At 37.2% G+C, this 19325-nt stretch overlaps 1 protein-coding gene across 8 annotated transcripts in view; it reads right to left on the bottom strand.

Annotated features, from left to right (window-relative positions):
- Slc4a4 (solute carrier family 4 member 4) overlaps positions 1–19325 on the bottom strand; it is a 322941-nt gene that overhangs the window by 156800 nt on the left and 146816 nt on the right. For 3 of the 8 annotated variants that reach the window (XM_078021397.1, XM_078021393.1, XM_078021395.1), the window contains exons 6-7: positions 17622–17801; positions 7339–7434 (exon numbers count right to left, since the gene is read on the bottom strand). In XM_078021397.1, coding sequence (XP_077877523.1) covers positions 7339–7434; positions 17622–17801 — 276 coding nt within the window. The remainder of the gene's footprint in view (positions 1–7338; positions 7435–17621; positions 17802–19325) is intronic. The other 5 variants (XM_021731655.3, XM_021731656.3, XM_078021396.1 and 2 more) reach the window with 3 other exon arrangements.

Below are 19325 nucleotides of genomic sequence, written 5' to 3'. Positions count from 1 at the left end.
AAAAAACACAAATACTTATCACATCAGTAATTAAAACAACAATTTTTAAGAATATCCAATTCATTAATGTAAGATCATAATAATAAATGCATTATGTCAATGAATTCATATATTTTCATTAAAAAACTATTTTTCAAAATAAAAAATCACTATATTAATGCTGATTGGCTATTTAACCATAAAAAAAATGACATCTTTGAAGATCTCCTTTATTATCTTATGGGATATAACTAGATTCTCATGTTTGCATCTGTGTTCAATTTGTTGAGAAATACTATTTTGATTGAATTATATGAAGAAAGTCCTAAGACCTTTCAAACCTTCTAAAAGCATCTTAGGAGGACCCAGGGTTCCTCAGTCCCAACTTTGAGAACCAGGACTACAATGCCAGGGCAAGAATAGCTTTTACCAGATGACAGTATATACTTTAGGTTTTTAAGATCTCTGTTGCAACTCTGCCACCATAACACAAAAGTAGCCAAAAACAATACATATCAGCTAATGAGCATGGCTTGGTTCCATGACACTTTATTTACATGATCAGGTTACAGAATGGATTAGTCCATGGGCCAGCCTTTCCACACCTGTGATAGAAGATACCTAAACAAATTAGACATTGGGTGCCCTTAAGAGGCAGCAATACATGCCTACACACTACAGTTCAAAGTAGAATAAAATAAATGCCACTGTGAGAAGTCTAAGAAAACATGCTTTTAAGGTTCAAGGTCAGTAAACAATACCTTGAATTGGGAAGGCTTTAGGAGAATGTGTCTTAAAGGAAGTCTTAAAGGACAGAGGGAAGTTTGACCAAGTTTCAGGAGGAAGCAGAATATTCCACGCGGAGAAGTGATTGAGGGAAAAGGCACTGAGAGAGGGAGGTGCCCAGCAGATGCAAGTAATCGTAAATAGCTACTGAAACAGGGAATAAAGAGGAGCACAGGAAAGCAAAAAACTGCTTCCTCAGCTTCAGATCACTGTGTAATGGGCCTTGAATGTTAAGCTCGGGGGCTTGGATGATATATGAAATGCCACTGAACACTCCCTCATTAGAAGGTACTTATCAGCCAGGTTTAAGATTAACAGAAGTGTAGTCTGCGCTTGCATATGCCCACCCATAGGCAGTGACCCCAGGTAACAGGCTTTTGGACCAGACTCAGCAAGAGGAAATGCAAACCTGAACAAACCCAATGACAGTAAGAACTATAAACGAAGCAGAGCAGGCAACAACACAGAGGTAACACTGGACACCTTTGTTGGGCCACTGCAGGTGGAGGAGGAGAGTGCATAATCAAAGGGTATGTTCAGGCCCAAGACTGAGAGAAGGTAAAAAGATGGTAAGGACCAGGAAAGTTAGGAAGAGGGACAGACTGGGTGATGGGAAGACTTTGGTGATGAAACTAATTATAAACATACTACACATATCACCACCCATCCTTCTGTCAAGCATGAGTCTGAATGCTCACAAATCCCAAAATCCTCTTATTGACCACGTAACTATTTTATAATTTCAGCAGACTGTCAAATTTGTTTCCAAATCTGTGCCTCCAAGTGCAAAGTAACAGAATTTCTAATTTTTTATTCTTTCTCCGTTTCATTCTACTCATACCTGCTTAGCTTCAGCACAGATTTTTGTCTATTATACAGTGTTAGATATCAATGAAATAATTCATGAGACTTCTTTCAGAACTCAGGATAAAGAGTATCTAAAGTAACAAAAAAAATGAAGAAGAAGTGGTTAGGACTATCGATATTTTAAGAACATTGTCACTTGTTCTTGCATACCACAAGTTTTCTGAATGTCTTATGTTAACTGAAAATAGAAGTCAGATTGGCAAAAGACATCTATTATTCCCTATAGTCTTTTGAAAATTATGACTATGAACAGCTCAAGGAAGGGAACTTTTAAAGTTATACTTGGATTTGCTTTGGCTTTTAAAGGCCAAGAACATATGTGAATGGTACAGTAAGTGACCCAAATAATATTCCCATTCAAAAACATGCCTATATGAACCTGGCGAAGAAAGAAACAGAGGAATGAAAACTGAAATGCTTGGAATCAAAAATGAAAATGCTCTAAATTCACTGGGCAATAAATAGCTGTGATGTGTTGGTTATTCCCCACCCCAAAGGAAAAGTGAGATGGAGCTCAGAAAAACTAAGCTAAGAATGTGACAACAAAGCAGAAATGTAGAGGAGTCCTAGCCCAAAAGAAGAATCGGATGAACAAGAAGTTACACTCTATTTATGTACGATGTGTCAAAATGCACTCTACTGTCATGGATAACTAATTAGAACAAAGAAAAAATAAATTAGAAAAAGAAGTCATCTAATATTCTGCTAGTGAAATGTGTCTTCAAGGATGGCTGCTACATGCATGGTGGGGACAGAGACCTCACCTGGCATGCCTCTGTGAGCCCATCACCCTTTTCCACAAATGCTTTTCCATCATCCTCCTGAGGGCAAGGTAATCACCTGAGCCAGCCTAGCCTTCTCCCTCTCCCTTGCCCAGAGTTGAGTAAGTTGCCAAGTCCTGCAATTCCATGCCCATAGCAGAGCTTGCATGTCCCCTCCTTTCAACTTCCATAGTCACCATCCTAGTCCACATCCTTATTCCCCTCATCTCTGGTCAACTGCAATTACCTCCTAAATCTATCCCATTCAAAGGACCCCTGTCAGATTAATCTCCCTAATAATATAAAGGGGAGGGAAAAAAAAAACTTAGGCCTTCCACAAAACAACTCAATTATTTTGCTATGTTAGCTGCCCAATGTCCTGCTGTCATTCCCTCTCTGCCAATTTAATGTGTCAATTTACTGTACCTCATACAAACTATCTTTCATACTTTCTGGTTGCTTTTGTACTTTTTCTCTCGGTCTAGCATGGTCTTTCAATGTCTCATCCTGTTTTCACTACAATCTCCATTTATGAAAATATGACCCATTCTTTAATGTTCATGGAAAAGTCTGTCTACCCTAGGAAGAATTCTTCTCCTAATTCTTTTTGTAACCCACCATCCATTCTGCTAATAAGCATTTCAGAGTGCATAATACACACTACTGTTATATTCTGCAGACAAACCCGTCTGCCCTCTACTCTCCTGGGTGGCACTTACCATGCTTCTCTCAAAGTGCTGTTGTCATGTTTCCCTCATCTCCTTTTCTCCAATTGGATGTCAACTAAAAGAATAAGAGCTCAGGGAATAGCTATTGAATTAAACTTGCTAAACCGAACTCTCTGGATTCTCCATTTTCCTAAAAAAGTTTTTAGTTTATTTTCAAGAAAAACTTCTGGGACAGAGAAAACTAAATTTTTTAGTCAAAAAATTTTCATCACTTAATTCCAAAAATGATCCAAAAAGAAACTAAAAAAATTATAAGAAAAAAAGGTCCCACTTATAATTTAATTCTTTTAAATTCTAGGGTCAAGTTGTGTAGGCTGATCAGAAAATAAAACAAGATTCGGGAGTTAAAGTACTATGGCTTAACTAAAAAAAAAAAAAAAAAAGTTTTACCTAATTATTAGACTTAGGATAATAATAACAGTAGATACTGGATAAAGACCTACAAAGAAAAACATTGAATTGGACCAGGTTCCTGCACAAACTAACCAGACACACAATACAAAACACAGCAAAGACAGACACCAGGGATGTGCAGAAGACGACAGGGAAAACCCTAAGCCTCATTTTCTTCTTTGAAGTTCAGACCTGAATGTCTGAAGCAGCTGATCTCTACTGTCACTAACTGCAAAGGGACACAAGTGTTTTCTAAGGGCTCAAATGATGCTGGCGGTTAGATGTCAAACTGAATTCACAGATAAGCACTCAGAGTGAAGAGCCATTCTGGATCTACCAAGATAGGGTATGCTCTTACACTCTCATAATGGCAAAGCATTAGGTTGGTATTAACTTGTCCTGAAAAGTGGAGGTGAAAGCTTCCCTTTTGTTCTCAGTGGCCTGTCTGGTTTCAGACCTGCCAGTGGGATCGGCAAGAGGAAATCATTTTTGGTTTTGTTCCAACTTCTAATTCAATACCTTGGCAGCATTTGAAATGGATAAGAGCCCTAAGCTCACATCTGCCTCAGGTGACAACTAAGATAAGAAGCACAATGAGAAATGATGAGAGCTTACTCTCCAAAAGCACCTTTAAAGGCAGCTTTTTAAAGATAGTTGCTGCAATTTACATTAGGCCTGAAAATATCTTGGTAAGAATATTGAAAGATTAACTTAATGGATTCTTATTACAAATCTGGGTTTTAGCTGATATTTTGGAAAAAATTTTTTTAAAGTTGTTCTGTGTTTAACTATTAACCATAAACTGATAACCAAATTCATCAGCTCAGGATGTACAGAAATATGGATAAACAGTTTTTGCAAGTAAACAATATTCATGTCTGGTTAATAGTTTACGGTGGTCGAGAAGGCCCACAATGAAAATGGGGCTGTGAGTTGCTTTCAATGAAATGATAAGGTGTCAAAAAAGGAACATGGGTGGATATAGCATCCATGTTTCAAGTACCTGCTCCACACCAGAGGAGATGTACAAGCTTGAGATACTGCCCCTCCCTAAAGGAGCTTTGTTATATAGTTAAAATGAAAAAAATATATATACAGATAATGAGACATAGGAGGACAACATAAAACTATATAGTAAATCTTGAATTGATAGGCACAGACAATAGGAACTATGAAATTTTAAGACTTGAGGACCTATTCTGTGTTTATAAGAACAATTTTATAAAGGAGGCAGAACATCATTCAGGCCCTACTGAATAGTTTTGGAAAGTTTTACTTAAAAAGGCATTCATTCATGAATGGACAGGGAAATCAACTACAGCATGGAAATAAAACTTAATACCAAAAGAAAAGGATAAAAACAAAGGACAAGCTGGGGCTCACACTAAAAAGAGACAAAATGAGATTGGTGAACAGGTGGCACCAATAACAATAACTTGCACAACTTATTCTATGGTTTATATTTGGTTTACTGAATACATAAGGTAAGTCATATGGACACCTGGTGAAGGTGACGGAGACTGTACATCAAACATGGTTGTTTAGGAACAAAACATACCACAAAACTAGGCAATGAGAAAGCTCCTCTCATCACTAAAATATGTTTTCTTAGAAGGAATGGCTCATGGTTTAATCTTAGGCTGATTTCCAAAGAGTTGCCAAATTTACATATCATCAACTCAACCTTTTGGTCAATTTCCTTCATGCTTTATACAGAAAAATACTTTAATATCTGTTTTCCTGACATGGAATAAGTAAAACTTTTAAAAGATTAAAAACAGCTACAATTTCCTGATCAATTCCTGTAAGTACTTTGCTAACAACAGTAAGGCTGGATGTACTGAGTACCAAGCACTACCCTGGACACTTTATCCATTTCTAATTTAATTCTCACAACAATCTTATGCTGGTAGGATTAACCTAATTTTATAGTTCAGAAACCCAAGTTTACAGGAAATAAGTAATTTGCTCAAAGTCAGGAAGCCACCAGGAGGAGACCCAGATTCAAACTCAACCCTACTTGACTTCAAATTCCAACATCTAAACTTCTTACTTGAATTTATTTTCTCCACTATAGGCAACACCAAGGAATAAAAGAATATATTAGAAACAGTACATGATTCTTGCAGAGAAAATCACACAGGTATTAGAGTTTCATGACAGGGTCAGTAGATCTTTCTGGTAATCTGTCCCTGTGAACTTCTTACCATTTAAATAAAACGTCACCCATCATATTATTGATGAACTTCACGATGAAGTTCAAGTCCTTCCCTAGACACACATGAGCTGTGCAATTTTGGAAAGCTTCTTAACCAGTCTAAGCCTCATTCTTTTTTTCATCTGTAAACTGTGCATAATAATGGCCTCGTCACAGGATTGCTCGAAAAACTAAATACTGTCACATCAAGTATTTAGCTCAGAGTTTGCAAAAAAGTAATGAAAAGCAATGAACTGATGTCTGCAACTTTTATTATTATTCAAGAAAAACTTTTATTCAAGTCCATGAGGCCTACTTTATAGAAATAATCATTATAAAGTTAATAGTTCAATAATGGGGTCTTCCCCTGATTCTCCCATTACAAAATTCATACTTTTCCCTTAAGATTTAACCCCCAAAAGTACCACCTCAAAAAGCCTTATCTACCACACCACTCCAAGGCCAAGATTTCCCACAATCTTATGTGTATGTGTAAATGGGCGTACATCTGGGTGTAGGTGGTATGTATGCATGTGTGTGTTTTCAACAGTGATTTCACTGATTATTTTATACACCTGCTACCCATTTGTGTCCTTCATCCCTCATCAGAAAGGAACTCCCATGAGGGAAAAGACTCACCTTGTTCACCTCTGAATACACGATACCCATACCATACCTAATGGGTAGCACATGCATGTATACCTGTATAAGACACAGAGGCTATTATTATAGCTTCTTGAAATGTCAGAATAATACCAAGAGAATCCCTGGAAGAACATAATTCAACAAACTCTATATTAGGATGAACTAAATCTTTTCCCATTCATCTAGATGGAAAGGACATCTTCCTAAGAAGGTGAAATTCTCTTATGCTAAAATAGTGAAAGGCTCAAATCAGTAGAAATACTATATGAAAGTGAATAATAATCAGTTAAAACCCAATGATGTCACCATAGATAGGCTTCTTGCCAACCAACATTTATACCACTCACGATCAATATAAAAATCTTCGGGAAAAATCCATGTGGTTTCTTGAACGGGTTTGCTTCTCTTTGGTTTTAGGTTTGTTAGTTTTACCTCCTTAGTAAAGCTCTAAATTTTAAAAAGTTAAAGATTCTTTCTTATCTCTAGCTCTTTGTTTACTGTTCTTAGCACCTGATGGCTCTCTGGCATGTAATCAGTATTTCAGGGTCTTAAGTCCTTAACTTAGTAAGTTCTTCCTATCTAGCTCTTGAATACTTTCCAACCACCCTCAGAGAGTTCATCCCAAGTGACCTTGCTCATAATCCTCTGAAGGAACAAGGTCCAGCATGAGGGACCTGAGCTTCTGACAAGTACTGCATAGAGGCCAGGCTGCAGTATCAGCCCTGACCCCATTCTCACACCCTTCCCACTGATTCACAAGGTTCTCAACTCAAATTCACTCCAGCAGATGACCCAGAGAATTCTCTATTCCTGTACTGTCTGGAAGCAGAAGCAATCGATCAGTAATCATGATCTTAGGAATTCTTACATCTTACCCTTTCAGGCAAGCCAGAGGATGCCCTCCACTCCATGGCCAAGAGATCATCGTCCTTCCCGCCCTCCCCCACCACCATCCTTGCCCTTTCCCCAACCCTTGACTTACTTAGCCATCCCACGCTGGGAGTGCGCCGCACTCGGGGGTCATCATCCAAGGTGCGGGTTGCTAGGCAGAGCACTGAGTTCTCAAGCGGGCTGCGGGCTTTAGTGTCAGAAGCAGAAGACAGGAGAAGGAGGAGGACACATGAGCAGCCACAGCAAGGATGAGGATGGAAGCATTAATTAAGAAGAAAAAATGCTAAAGCAAATCACACAAGCGTGTTAAAGGAGAACAATGACACATTACAATGACACACACCCCCTCCCATGACCCGGCACCCTTAAATGAAACATATCCCAACACAGAATGAAAAAGTTAAAAAAAATTACATTCAATCATTATAGTTCCCAAATTATCAATGGATGATTCGCCCCGCAGGTCTTATACACAAAACATGGATTATTTCCCAAACAAAGATTTACATAATAAACACCAATCTCAAGATGTCAGAGCAAGACTGTTAATAATTTGTACCATATGAGCACACACAGAGGGAAGTAACACGTAGTTTTACAAAGCACAGGGGACACGATGTCATATTAGTAAGCAGCTTTTTGATGATCTACCCAACAGACCCGTCTATGGATCTTGTTCAGAAAGGTAGAAAGCAACATTTCAGACTTCCACTTCTGAAATATTTTCCTTGATGAATTCAGAAGTGGCTCCCAATTTTCTGTTATTCAGTTCTCCAGCAATATGACACCAGGATAAATAATATCTTAATAGAGACACCCGCTTAGAAATGCATATTAAATCTTCATTTTCTAGTGCCTTTTAATACTTATTTTACTATCATTTTTATACTTGGTGCACCTATGCAAAATCTTAAGACCACAAAATAAGTAAGGATAAAATAATGATGCAGCTAAATATACAGTATGGTTCCTCCTGGTACATTTCATCAACTGGATAACACCTTCGACTTCCTCCTGAGGACAGTTTCCTTTAGGCTTTGAGCTTCATGTCATTTGTCTTGCTATTTTCATCAAGCACCATGCTCTCAGGCTAGTAAGAAATGGACAGCATAATGATCCTTTTAAGGAATGGCAGTGATGGTGTAAATACCTAACCATCAGACTATGTACAATTTGACTTGAGAAGTATTTTTTTTTCTTAATGATATAGCCATTAACATGATCAAGGCAATAAGCAAAACATATCCAAACAAGAGCAAATATTAGATCATTCTATTCATACAAGTGTGCAAAAGACAGGGCAGACAGTTTTTTTTTAATAGGCTATTGGTGACTTGTGAGGTCAGGTTTTAAATTGAACCATTTAAAAATTAATGTAAGTTTATAGCCAAATTTGGGCATTCAGCACATTATAAAATCCAGAAACATTTTTGTCAATTTATCTGTCTGTGTTTAAAAGCTGTAAATAAAGCCAGGACTTGTGAGCGGGCCATCTGTGCCAGCACCTGTTTGAGGCAAATCTGATGTCTTCTCTTTGCAATCTGAATTTTTAATTGTTTCCCATAATTGAACTTCTTTGCAAGTTTTTATTGCACTAAGAAAAATGAAAAAGGGAAATGAACCAGTTGAGAGTACTCCAAAATTGCTTTTGTCAAGAGGGAGGCATTTAGAAATGTATATTATCAAACTGACCAAGTCTCACCTCCTGTTTCTTTTAATGACTTAGTGCCCTGTTTTAAGAGCCAATATTCCTGCAGGCTTGGCTAAATGACGTGAGAAGAATGTATACAACTGGCACTCAATTGCCTGGGCCCAACAAAGGCCTGACTGTAATGCCAAATCCGTGAGAACTGAAAGAGACTGGTAATACAATGTACACTCACATTCCTTTAGCTTCTCACGAGTATGTAGCTACCAAGACTTTATCACTGATGTCATGACTCAACACTAAAGTGAGTACGAGAAGTCAGCTGCTGCTCAAATACTAAGATGCTGGTAACTAGCTTTCTCCAACAGCTTCTCTCTCTCTGCTCCTCTCAGCATGTCAGTGTAGTGTCTGTTGGGAACAAAATCTGGAAACTCCCTTTTGCATACACAGCCTCCACTAATGCTGAGCCTCCTCATTAAGGGAACGGTGGAATGGAGCCTGGCACATACCAGCAAAGAACCTGGCTGCAAAGACAGGCATGAAAATGCAATGCCCATAGAGACTTGGCACCTGTGATTTAGCAAAGCCTGATTGGAGCCATCTGGCTGCTCACCCTCATGAAAACTGGGAGGCTCACAGCATCCATTACTTTTACTGGCAAATTCTAACATTTTGATTTGTTGGGCCCTCGGTGTTCTGTGCAGGAAGAGACACAAACTGTAACGCTCTCTTGTTACTTTTTTTTTCTTCATAAATTTACTCCAAACATCAAATTTTAAAAACTTGTTCCCAAAGTTGGAACTGAACTTTTCATAATGAGACCACAGTAATGATATATTGTGTGCATCTTTAAAAAATGCTTTCATTTTTGTCCTTGATGCTTGAGCTACAAAACAAACAGCTTTGCTAGCATCTTACAAATTTTAAATCACATTTGCCACGAACAAGGTAGAATCTTGTTTATATCATACTTGATGACGAAAGCTATGCCTCTAAAGATTTTTGAGTGATGGTTTCCAATATCTGGATTGTGTTATGAATCAAAAATTTTGCTTAATGATTAATGTTCCCCTTGGAAATCAACTTGTTCAAAGACATCTATCCTAAATCTACTCAAGTGAACGTGTCTCTTTTTGACTCATGCAAACAGATCAAGGAAACTTCTCCAGAAAAAATGCTTTTTCAACAATAGTATTAAGAGGAGAAGAAATTTATTTATGTCAAAATTGTATGACTTGGGGGGGGGGAATGCAATGTTGTATGTTTAAATAGTTACCAAGCACTTACTATGCACTCCCACGGTTATTTCACCAATAAATTTTACCTAATATTATAGTAGTATTTCACCAATAAATCCTTGAGATACATTGCATAGAAATCTTCATTTAGAAAGCCAATAAGATAATCAACAGTCTGCCATGTTTGATGTGTATTCCTGCAAATAAAGAATCGCCACCAGGGGGCTGAGGTTGTAGCTCAGTGTTAGAGCACTTGTCTAGGACTTGTACGGCACTAGCTTCCATCCTCAGCAAGACATAAAAATAAATAAAATAAAGGTATTGTGTCCATCAACACACACACACAAAAAGAATAGCTACCAGAGCTCTTCAACATCTCATGATTGCACAAAATGAGAGAACTGGACTCATTAATGTGTGGGAAATAAATTATGGTTGAGGAAGCTTATTCCCTTTGTAGTGTAATTATCATATTGCTATTAGGCACCCTGGATACTCCATTGATTATGCTTGTGCAAGTTATTTTACATTTCTGAGTTTCAGGTTTTTCATCTTTTTTTTTTTTTAAAGAGAGAGTGAGAGAGGAGAGAGAGAGAATTTTTTTAATATTCATTTTTTAATTCTCGGCGGACACAACATCTCTGTTGGTATGTGGTGCTGAGGATCGAACCCGGGCCGCACGCATGCCAGGCGAGCGCGCTACCGCTTGAGCCACATCCCCAGCCCAGGTTTTTCATCTTCAAATGGAGATTATTTACATACATTAGAAATATGGTAGACAACAATGCCTGGCATATGTCCAGTGTGTACAAGGTGCTTAAATAAAAATGGGAGGTTATCATTAACAGAATAATGTTTCCTGTGCTCAACAGTAAGAACCATGTTGGAAAACACTACAGACAGCAATTTTGGCCTAAGTCAAATTCAACTTTAAGATCTGAAATCAGAATGCCAAAAAGATATCTGTACTTCCATGTTTACTGTAGCACTATTCACAATATCCAAGTTATAGAATTAACCTAAGTGTTTATCAACTGATGAGTGGATAAAGAAATTGTGATATACATCAACAAAACAGAGTACTGTCAGTCCTATTTTTTAAAAAAAAGAGGAAATTTTTGGTTTTTTGGAGAAACTGTTAAGCAAAACACAGAAAGAAAAATATCACTTGTCTCACTTATTACATGTGGACTCTGAAATAATAGCTCATAGAAGCAGAAGGTAGAACAGTGCTTACCAGAAGATGGGGAGTTGAAAAAATGGGGAGATGTTGGTCAAAGGGTACAATGTTTCAAGTAAACAGGAGGAATACATGATAAGTATTTGAGGTGATGAATAATACCTTAATCAGCTTGATTCAATTATTCTACCTTGGATGCATATGTCACAGCATCACTTTGTATTCCATAAATAAATACAAGTATCGTTGTCAATATCCACTAAAAACTAAATGCAACTTTAACCTCAAATGTGATTTTTAAGAAATCAGGTTCATACACCAGTAAAGATCTTCTTTTTGTCCCTTGTACTGAAACAGAGTTCAAGCAGTGCAGGCATGCTTAATTACTCTTGGAAGACTAACATCCTCTCCCCTTTCTTCTTTTAGGAAGACATAATCAGGAGTCCACCCGGCTCACATCCTCATCACTCCTCACTCTTCCCCCTCCTCCCTCTCCTCTTCTCTCTCTCTTGTTCATAGAGATCAGGACATGGTCCCAGATCTGCACCTCCTCTCCCATCTACTCTCAACACAAGATGAGGCTGGGCAGTTGAAGACTTTGCAAGGGTGGCTCAATGAAGGCTTTTAAGTTTTGCAAGATTTACTCTGGGTTGGCAGCAGCAAATCATTCAGTGTCCCTTAAATACACGATTTTTTCCTGGAAAGGGAGAATAAAGAAGAGTGCTTGTATTTGGTAGGATAAGACAAAGAGAATCATTCCAGTTCCTTTCCTCTACCTGCATTCTGGCTGTATAAAACAGACTGACAATTAGTAAAATTAAAAAACATGTTCATCTCATGGTGACATCCTGCTGTACATACATCAGTTATTGATGGCTAAGAACTGTCATTGCTCACACATACTTATTAGTCTTTCTACCCTAAATTAAAAAATGCTATAAAGTTCTAAGTGTCAACACATTAAACATTTTTTAGTAAATGTAAAGTTGATAACAAAAACAACACTATTAAAAAACTGCAGGAATGTTTTCATATTGGAGTGATATGGGACAAAAACTGAGAAATACTGAAAACAAAACAATGGTGTTGAATTGAAACTCTGTCCTCAAATTTAAATCTGAAGGTCATGAAATTTTTCCCTTAAAATATTTCTGAATAAGTTGGTTCTGATAAAGGAATCTCATGTACTTCTTAATGAATACTTTTCACAAAGATATCTCATTTAATTCTGGTTATATACAATGAATAAGATATTACTACCTACCCTATTTTACAGATACAAAAACTAAGGCTTGGGGAGATTATGTATACTCCTCAAAATCATGCTGCTAGCAAGATTTGAATAAAACCTTTGGAAAAAGATAGCATCATGACTTCTAGAAAAAGATAGTGAAGTCGGCCTTTGGTGTTAAAACCAGCACTCACTAGTGTTGTGTCTCTTAAGCCAGACTCTCTGTTGCCTTCAAGAACAGAACAAACTAGCAAACACTAAGAAGGAATGCCCTTGAGAAAAATGAGTTATTGTTTAAAAGATTTGAACAGTTTTGATCAAGAAGATCAGTCACTGCCTGGAGGAAAGAAAGTAAAGTAAGAAGAGTGCCTGATGAGTAAATGAGAAATTTGTTTATAATAATAAACATAACAGCTACTGCTGTTAAGGAATAATCTCTTTTGGACATGTTTCTAGACACTTTCCATGGATTGGTTAATTTATTCTAAAGTTGGGAAGAGGTTGATCATTCCTGGGGTCTGGCCAGAATATTTACATGTGCTATGCAAATGCATGGGAAATTAGAATCCAGAACAAAACAGATATCTGCTGCTGGTTTTCAGAAGGAGCTGACTAATACACAGAAAGGCACCTGGGAAGACAACTCTCATCTTAAGATGCTATGGGCCTCAAGATGCAAAATGTCACCTGTCTCATCTCAGAAGCATGATGGCCTGCTTCAGAGGAGCAGAACCTTTGAAAGAAGTTAGGGAAATGCCTGCCTACCCATTTATTGATTCAGGTACATGTCTGAATTTAAGAGTCCAGGGCAGGGGTGGTGGAATAAGCAAAGTAGAACAACCCAGCCAGAGACCACGGGGCTAACTGGAATCTAAAGCCCAGACCAAAAGCTAAGAATTGCTAAAGGGACTGAGAAAGCTGCCAAACCTGGCAGTGATCCCAGCCAGACCCAACATGTGCCAATGTCAAGGCAGTTGATCCAGTATTCAAACCAAATAGTTCGAATAGATCTAACCTCAATCAGATCCAAAGCAACAAGAGCCTTACTAATCCTACTTCCATTTCTATGAAGCCTAGAATTACTACTAACAACAACAACAACAAAAAAGCACTGGTTTCTTCTTTCTATTGTTTTTTTTTTTTTTAAGAAAGAGTGAGAGAGAGAGAGAGGAAAAATTTTTTTAATGTTTATTTTTTGGCGGACACAACATCTTTGTTTGTATGTGGTGCTAAGGATCGAACCCGGGCCACATGCATGCCAGGTGAGCACGCTACCACTTGAGCCACATCCCCAGCCCTCTTTCTATTGTTTGTTCTGCATTGTTAACCACTGTTTCTGTAGGCAACAGCAATAGAGAACCTTTTTTTAAAATACCTGAAGTTTCCTATGCCTATGTCAAAGCAAACACACGGGAAAGAATTAGGAAACAGCCCCTGCCTGGTAAATAACTTTGAAAGAAGAGACCAAGTTCAGGAGCAAGTGGAGGTAAAAACTGGTAAGACCAAGGAGATCACATTTCTCACATTGACAGAAAAAAAAGGGGAGGTGGTAATTTCAAAATAAAACTCAGAGAGATCCAATCAGGAGCAGGCCATGGGCCCCTATGTATACAAAAGAGACCCTATCCAGAAAAAGCCAGAGAGAAGCACCATGAGCCCTAGGAGCCACCACCCTGCTTGGAGCTGGCACCTTCTCCAACCCCTAATCTATTTGATGGGGCCCATGAATTCCCAGTGTGGTTTAGGGTCCACAACAGCCACTGAGCCAGGAGTAAAACCAATGAAGGAGACAGACCATTCTGTAAGACAACGTCCTTTCTCCTTTGCTAACAAATAGGTGTTGGTATCACTTACTAAAAGGCATAAGAAATAAATCAGTACTATATCCATGAGTTTCCTCCCAGTAGTAAGCTACAAAGCAGGTATCATTCCAGAATCCATTCTGACTCATGAAATCTTTCCTAATCATGCTTAAATATATTGTGTATTACTATGTATTATTAATATTCTAAACATTTACATAATGTCATTTCATTTGTCATTTCATCGTGTGTTTTATAGACATGGAAACTAAGTACTAAACTACCTTTTTATTAGAAAGAAACAACTTTTCACTAATAAAAAATGAAGTTATTAAATTGGATTGAAAAAAAGGAAATTCACAATCTAGGTCTGATGGGATGACTAATACACCACTTCTCTGGGAGACTTCTGTACTCCCAGACCATGGAGCGCTGGGAAGTGATGCACAGTAGCAGACCGTTTTATAGTATTTCTACCGTACAGACACAATAATAGATGGAAATTACCTCAAGAGTACAGATTACAATAAAATATAGTAAAATAAGTCCGAAGTGGTAAATTTGAGTGTTTATTACATGAGTTTTTAATATAGTTATTTAATTACATGTTTACATAATTTAATTTTTAATAGAAGCTGTACTTAACCAGTGTGCAAAATTTTTGATAACAATGGGCTCTTCTGAGTAGATAAGAGCTGGCTCTAGCACACCTCTGGGAAATGAAAAAATTCCCAACTCTGAAGTGTCTCCATAAATTTCAGCTATTTATCACACTGTTGCTCGCATAAAGCTGACAATATCACTGGGTCTATTTTCCAACCTGTCCTAGAACACCAAGGTGACTTCAGTTTTTCTAGACTTTACATGAGGATATTAGAATATAGCTCCAACTACAATAGGCATAAGATTCAGGCTTAAATAGCAGCAATAGTTATATAATTCTTTATTTTAAAGTTTATTCTAAGAACATTTTGTAGTTGTTAAAGATATTAAGTGATTAAACTCCAAGATATAAAGGCAACTGTGTAAACTTGCAGGTTTAGAACAAGCACCTTTAGAAAGCCAAAAATTCACCATCTGATAATTTATAATAATGTACCTTGGAGGCACATGAAATTCATTGCTATAGAATCTCTCAAAGCCAAATCTTGCCTGTGATATTTTAAAAGGAGTTGGATAACACAAAGGCCAATAATAATAGGTTTTAAAAGACCTAATGGTATCCCATGCTTCAGGGTGTAAGGTGATCTGTTGAAGAGCCAGAAAGGAACTGCCTGCCCTCCCTATTGCTTTCTGCCCATGCCCAGCACATATAACATTTCACAAGTGAAAAGGTGAATGACAAAGGCAATTTCAACTTTCCTCTGAAGTACAGAGATCTACTGATAAAATGAGGAGCCCTATCAACTCACTAGCTGTGTTCCACATCCAAATACTGTGGAAGGTCAGTACTAATATCAGGACTGATTTCAAGCTACCACGAGATACTGGCCTCCAAAACTCATCTGTTTGTAATTTTGACTCTGCCTGCAGTTCCAAGAACTGCAGTGGTAAAAAGCATTCTCACAGTACTCATTCTTCCTCTTTTCTTCACAAATACAATGACATTTGAAAACACAACGCACTTTTTTACCTCTTTACATTCTTACCTCTTTATACCACCAACCCCACGATTAAAAAAAAAAAAAAAAACTCCCAATTGTTTAAATTTCATTTTATATGAGAAAGAGTATTATTATATATGATATACAAGAGGGACTTCAATTTGAATTGCCTTAATTTCAAAAATAGGGGTTGTTTAAAATGAAATACATTTTAACATCAGCTATTAAAATTATTCACCCTGTAACCTTTTCAGTCATTAAACAACCTTTTTCTTCAAAAACCATTTTTTAAAAAACCAGTAAATAAAGCGGAGACATGCAAAAACCAAAACATTTCCTGTCAGCAGCAATATTCCAGGTAACAGTAGAATCATTAAATTATAGTAGGAATGTTCCAGGTTAGATTACCTTTTGTGATTTTTCTTTTTAAAATAGGAATTGAACCCTGGGGCACTTAACCCCTGAGCCACATCCCCAGCCCTATTTTGTATTTTATTTTGAGACAAGGTCTCGCTGTGTTTCTTAAGGCTTTGCTAAGTTGCTGAGGCTGGCTTTGAACTCGTGATCCTCCTGTCTCAGCCTCCCAAACCACTGTGAAATTTCTTTACAAAGAGCATTTCTATTCTATTTATTTGTTTGTAACCAGTTTCCCTTAAGAAATATAACTGAAAAGTTCATTTGTAGTAAGCTCTCTTCCAACTTTTTACATTAACACTAAATCAGAAAACCCCATTTCTGGAAGCAGAGTGGCTGAGCTGGAATTCGGTCTACACAATTCTCTCAATCCACCTTTTCCATGACAACATGTTCATGTTCTGAAAGTGCAACTGAACACAATTAAATAGAACCTCCCATATCTACTCATTTCTCCTGACACTAAACAAGATAGGCAGAATGGAAGTACAGACCTAGTTCTACCACCCCAGTGCTTAGCAACTCTGCCCACCACACCTTCATTTCCCATGCTTTATGGAAATTAAATTCTCCTTTCTCAGGCTGCACCCAATCATGAAATTTATTTAAAACAAAAAGAATAATCCAGAAGATAGCACTTTTATCAGGAAACTCTCATAAATGCAATAAAGTATGAATAGGACATAGTGCCTTCCCTACTATTATATAATTGGGTTAATAACCCATCCTGAATACTTATTTTCCCATGAATATAACCTATGAAAAGAGAAGTTTTTTTAAGTAGTAAAAAAATTATTGAGTCTTACTTTATGAAGTGATCATTTATAGGCCAGATGCTGTCACACACCAAGAAAACACCTCAATCCATGAGATTTCAAGGCATTTATCATATCTTACTATATTCTCCTAATTCTGGTAAACCATCATGTTGAAAAATACTACCTGAAGTACTCAAGATATATAAGCGTCCTGATGCATCTGAAATATGTGGTTGGATCATCATAGTTATTACCAAACCTTATCAGTACATCAGAAGAGATATATATGGAGCAAGCCAGGCACCATGGCTTTTTCAGCCTACAGTAGCAGTGAAATCCTTCCAGCAAGTCTATAAACTGCCCCCCTGGATAAAAAATATCATGAGATGACTGTGGCATATGAACTTGGAAAAGGAAGAAATGTGGAGGAAAAGATGACGAGAAGTGGAAGAAAGTTGAGACAGGTAAGAGAAAGCAGCAGCCAGTGGCCCTGCATTACCATTATCAGGGCTGGTAAACATCCTACTTGCACTGGAGACTGTCTTCCCAATGTCAGCCAGAGACCGGAGGTTGGATTTCTTGGTTTGATGACGGTGCTTCCGGAGCAGAGTATAGGTCACCTTATCCTTAAGGTCAGGTTTCAAGAGGCCTGTCTCAATCTGATGGTCAACAATCATCTCTAATACAAAAAGAAAGTGAAACAAAAATAAAACTTAATCATGAAATATGAATATTTTACTCCAGCTTCATGGTTGTCACCCTCAAATTTAATATCAATATACTAACTTCCTACTTTATGTAAAGGATAAAGATACAAGGTACAGGGATACTGGTTTTAATGAGAGTTATAAATATTCTAGTAATAATTGTATGTTTGGGAAGGCAAAATTATCTTGTTCATTATCCTTCATCCAAGTTGAGCGATTTCACATAAATTACATTCTACTTCTATGAGTTAATAATTTACATTTTCATCTAAAATAAACTGGAAAATTTTCATGCACTATTATGTGTTAGAAATATTAATGGTATAAAAAACTTAAGAATGTGTAAATTTAAAAGTAAGATTAAACTTTAATTTTTTTAATTTTTAAAAAAATTTAAATCTATCTTTCCAAATTCTCCTAAGAGGTTATGTTTTCTTTACAAGAAAACGAGAGAGAGCTGGGTCTGGGGCTCAGTACATGTGTGGTACTAGGTTCAATCATTAGCATTGCATAAAAATAAAATAAAGGCACACTGTCCATCTACAACTACAAAAAAATATATTTTTTAAACAAGAGAAAAGGAAACAATAGTTTCTTAATATCAAGTCATCTGAACACCAATTAATTAAAAAAAAAGAGTAACTTTGAAATTATCCTTTAATCTCTTCTAAGGCAGGCTTTTTTCCCATTTTTTATTGGAACATTATAGTTGTACATTATGGTGAGATTTATTGTTACATATTTGTACATGCATGCAATGTAACAGTATAATTTGGCCAATATCATTTGTCAGTATTTCCCCCTTCCTTCCTTCCCCCCCCCCCCGCCATCTCTTTCCTCTACTCTAACAGAAAATAAGAAATCCTCTTTCTCACAAGTAAAACATGTTAATAGTATAACATAAATGTATCCAGGTGCATCTTACTTTAACATCTACATGACAGGATATTTTATTTCTACCCTGAATGAGATTGAAGACCAAAAAAATCACAAAATCTGTGCAATATTGGCAGGAAGCTACCTCACTACAAGCAAATAGTGTTCTGCACTGAGCCAGAACAATATATCCCATACCAACATTTTTGGATACATAGATGCATCTAACACATATGCATATTCCCCTCTTGAGCAAGCATCTCAATATACAAAAGTAAAAAGAGAACAAGTTATTCTTCTGCAAAAGTCTGACAAGAAAACTAATGGATCCTAGTTGGATACTAGCATCTCCCACGATTCCCACCCCTGTAAAGAGAAGTCGCAGATTTTCAAGGGGCTTTTCTTGGGCATAATTGTACTTCTCATACATCCATCTTTATAGCAAGTACTCATAGATTTGGTCTCACAGTCTATAGCAAGAAACTGACACTTACAATTCACAATCAATTATTTGGAAGTCAAGCAGAGGCTAAATCCAGGATTTTCCATCATGTGCCTTACACAGATGCCATAAATGTCATGTAACACTGGACCACTTGGTAGGATGCCTGGGCAAGACA

The sequence above is a fragment of the Ictidomys tridecemlineatus genome, chromosome 9 (genome assembly GCF_052094955.1).
Source record: "Ictidomys tridecemlineatus isolate mIctTri1 chromosome 9, mIctTri1.hap1, whole genome shotgun sequence".
In the NCBI taxonomy this organism is placed as follows: domain Eukaryota; kingdom Metazoa; phylum Chordata; class Mammalia; order Rodentia; family Sciuridae; genus Ictidomys; species Ictidomys tridecemlineatus.
The sequence above is the reverse complement of the archived record's forward strand: the minus strand, read 5'-3'. Positions and strand labels throughout refer to the sequence as shown.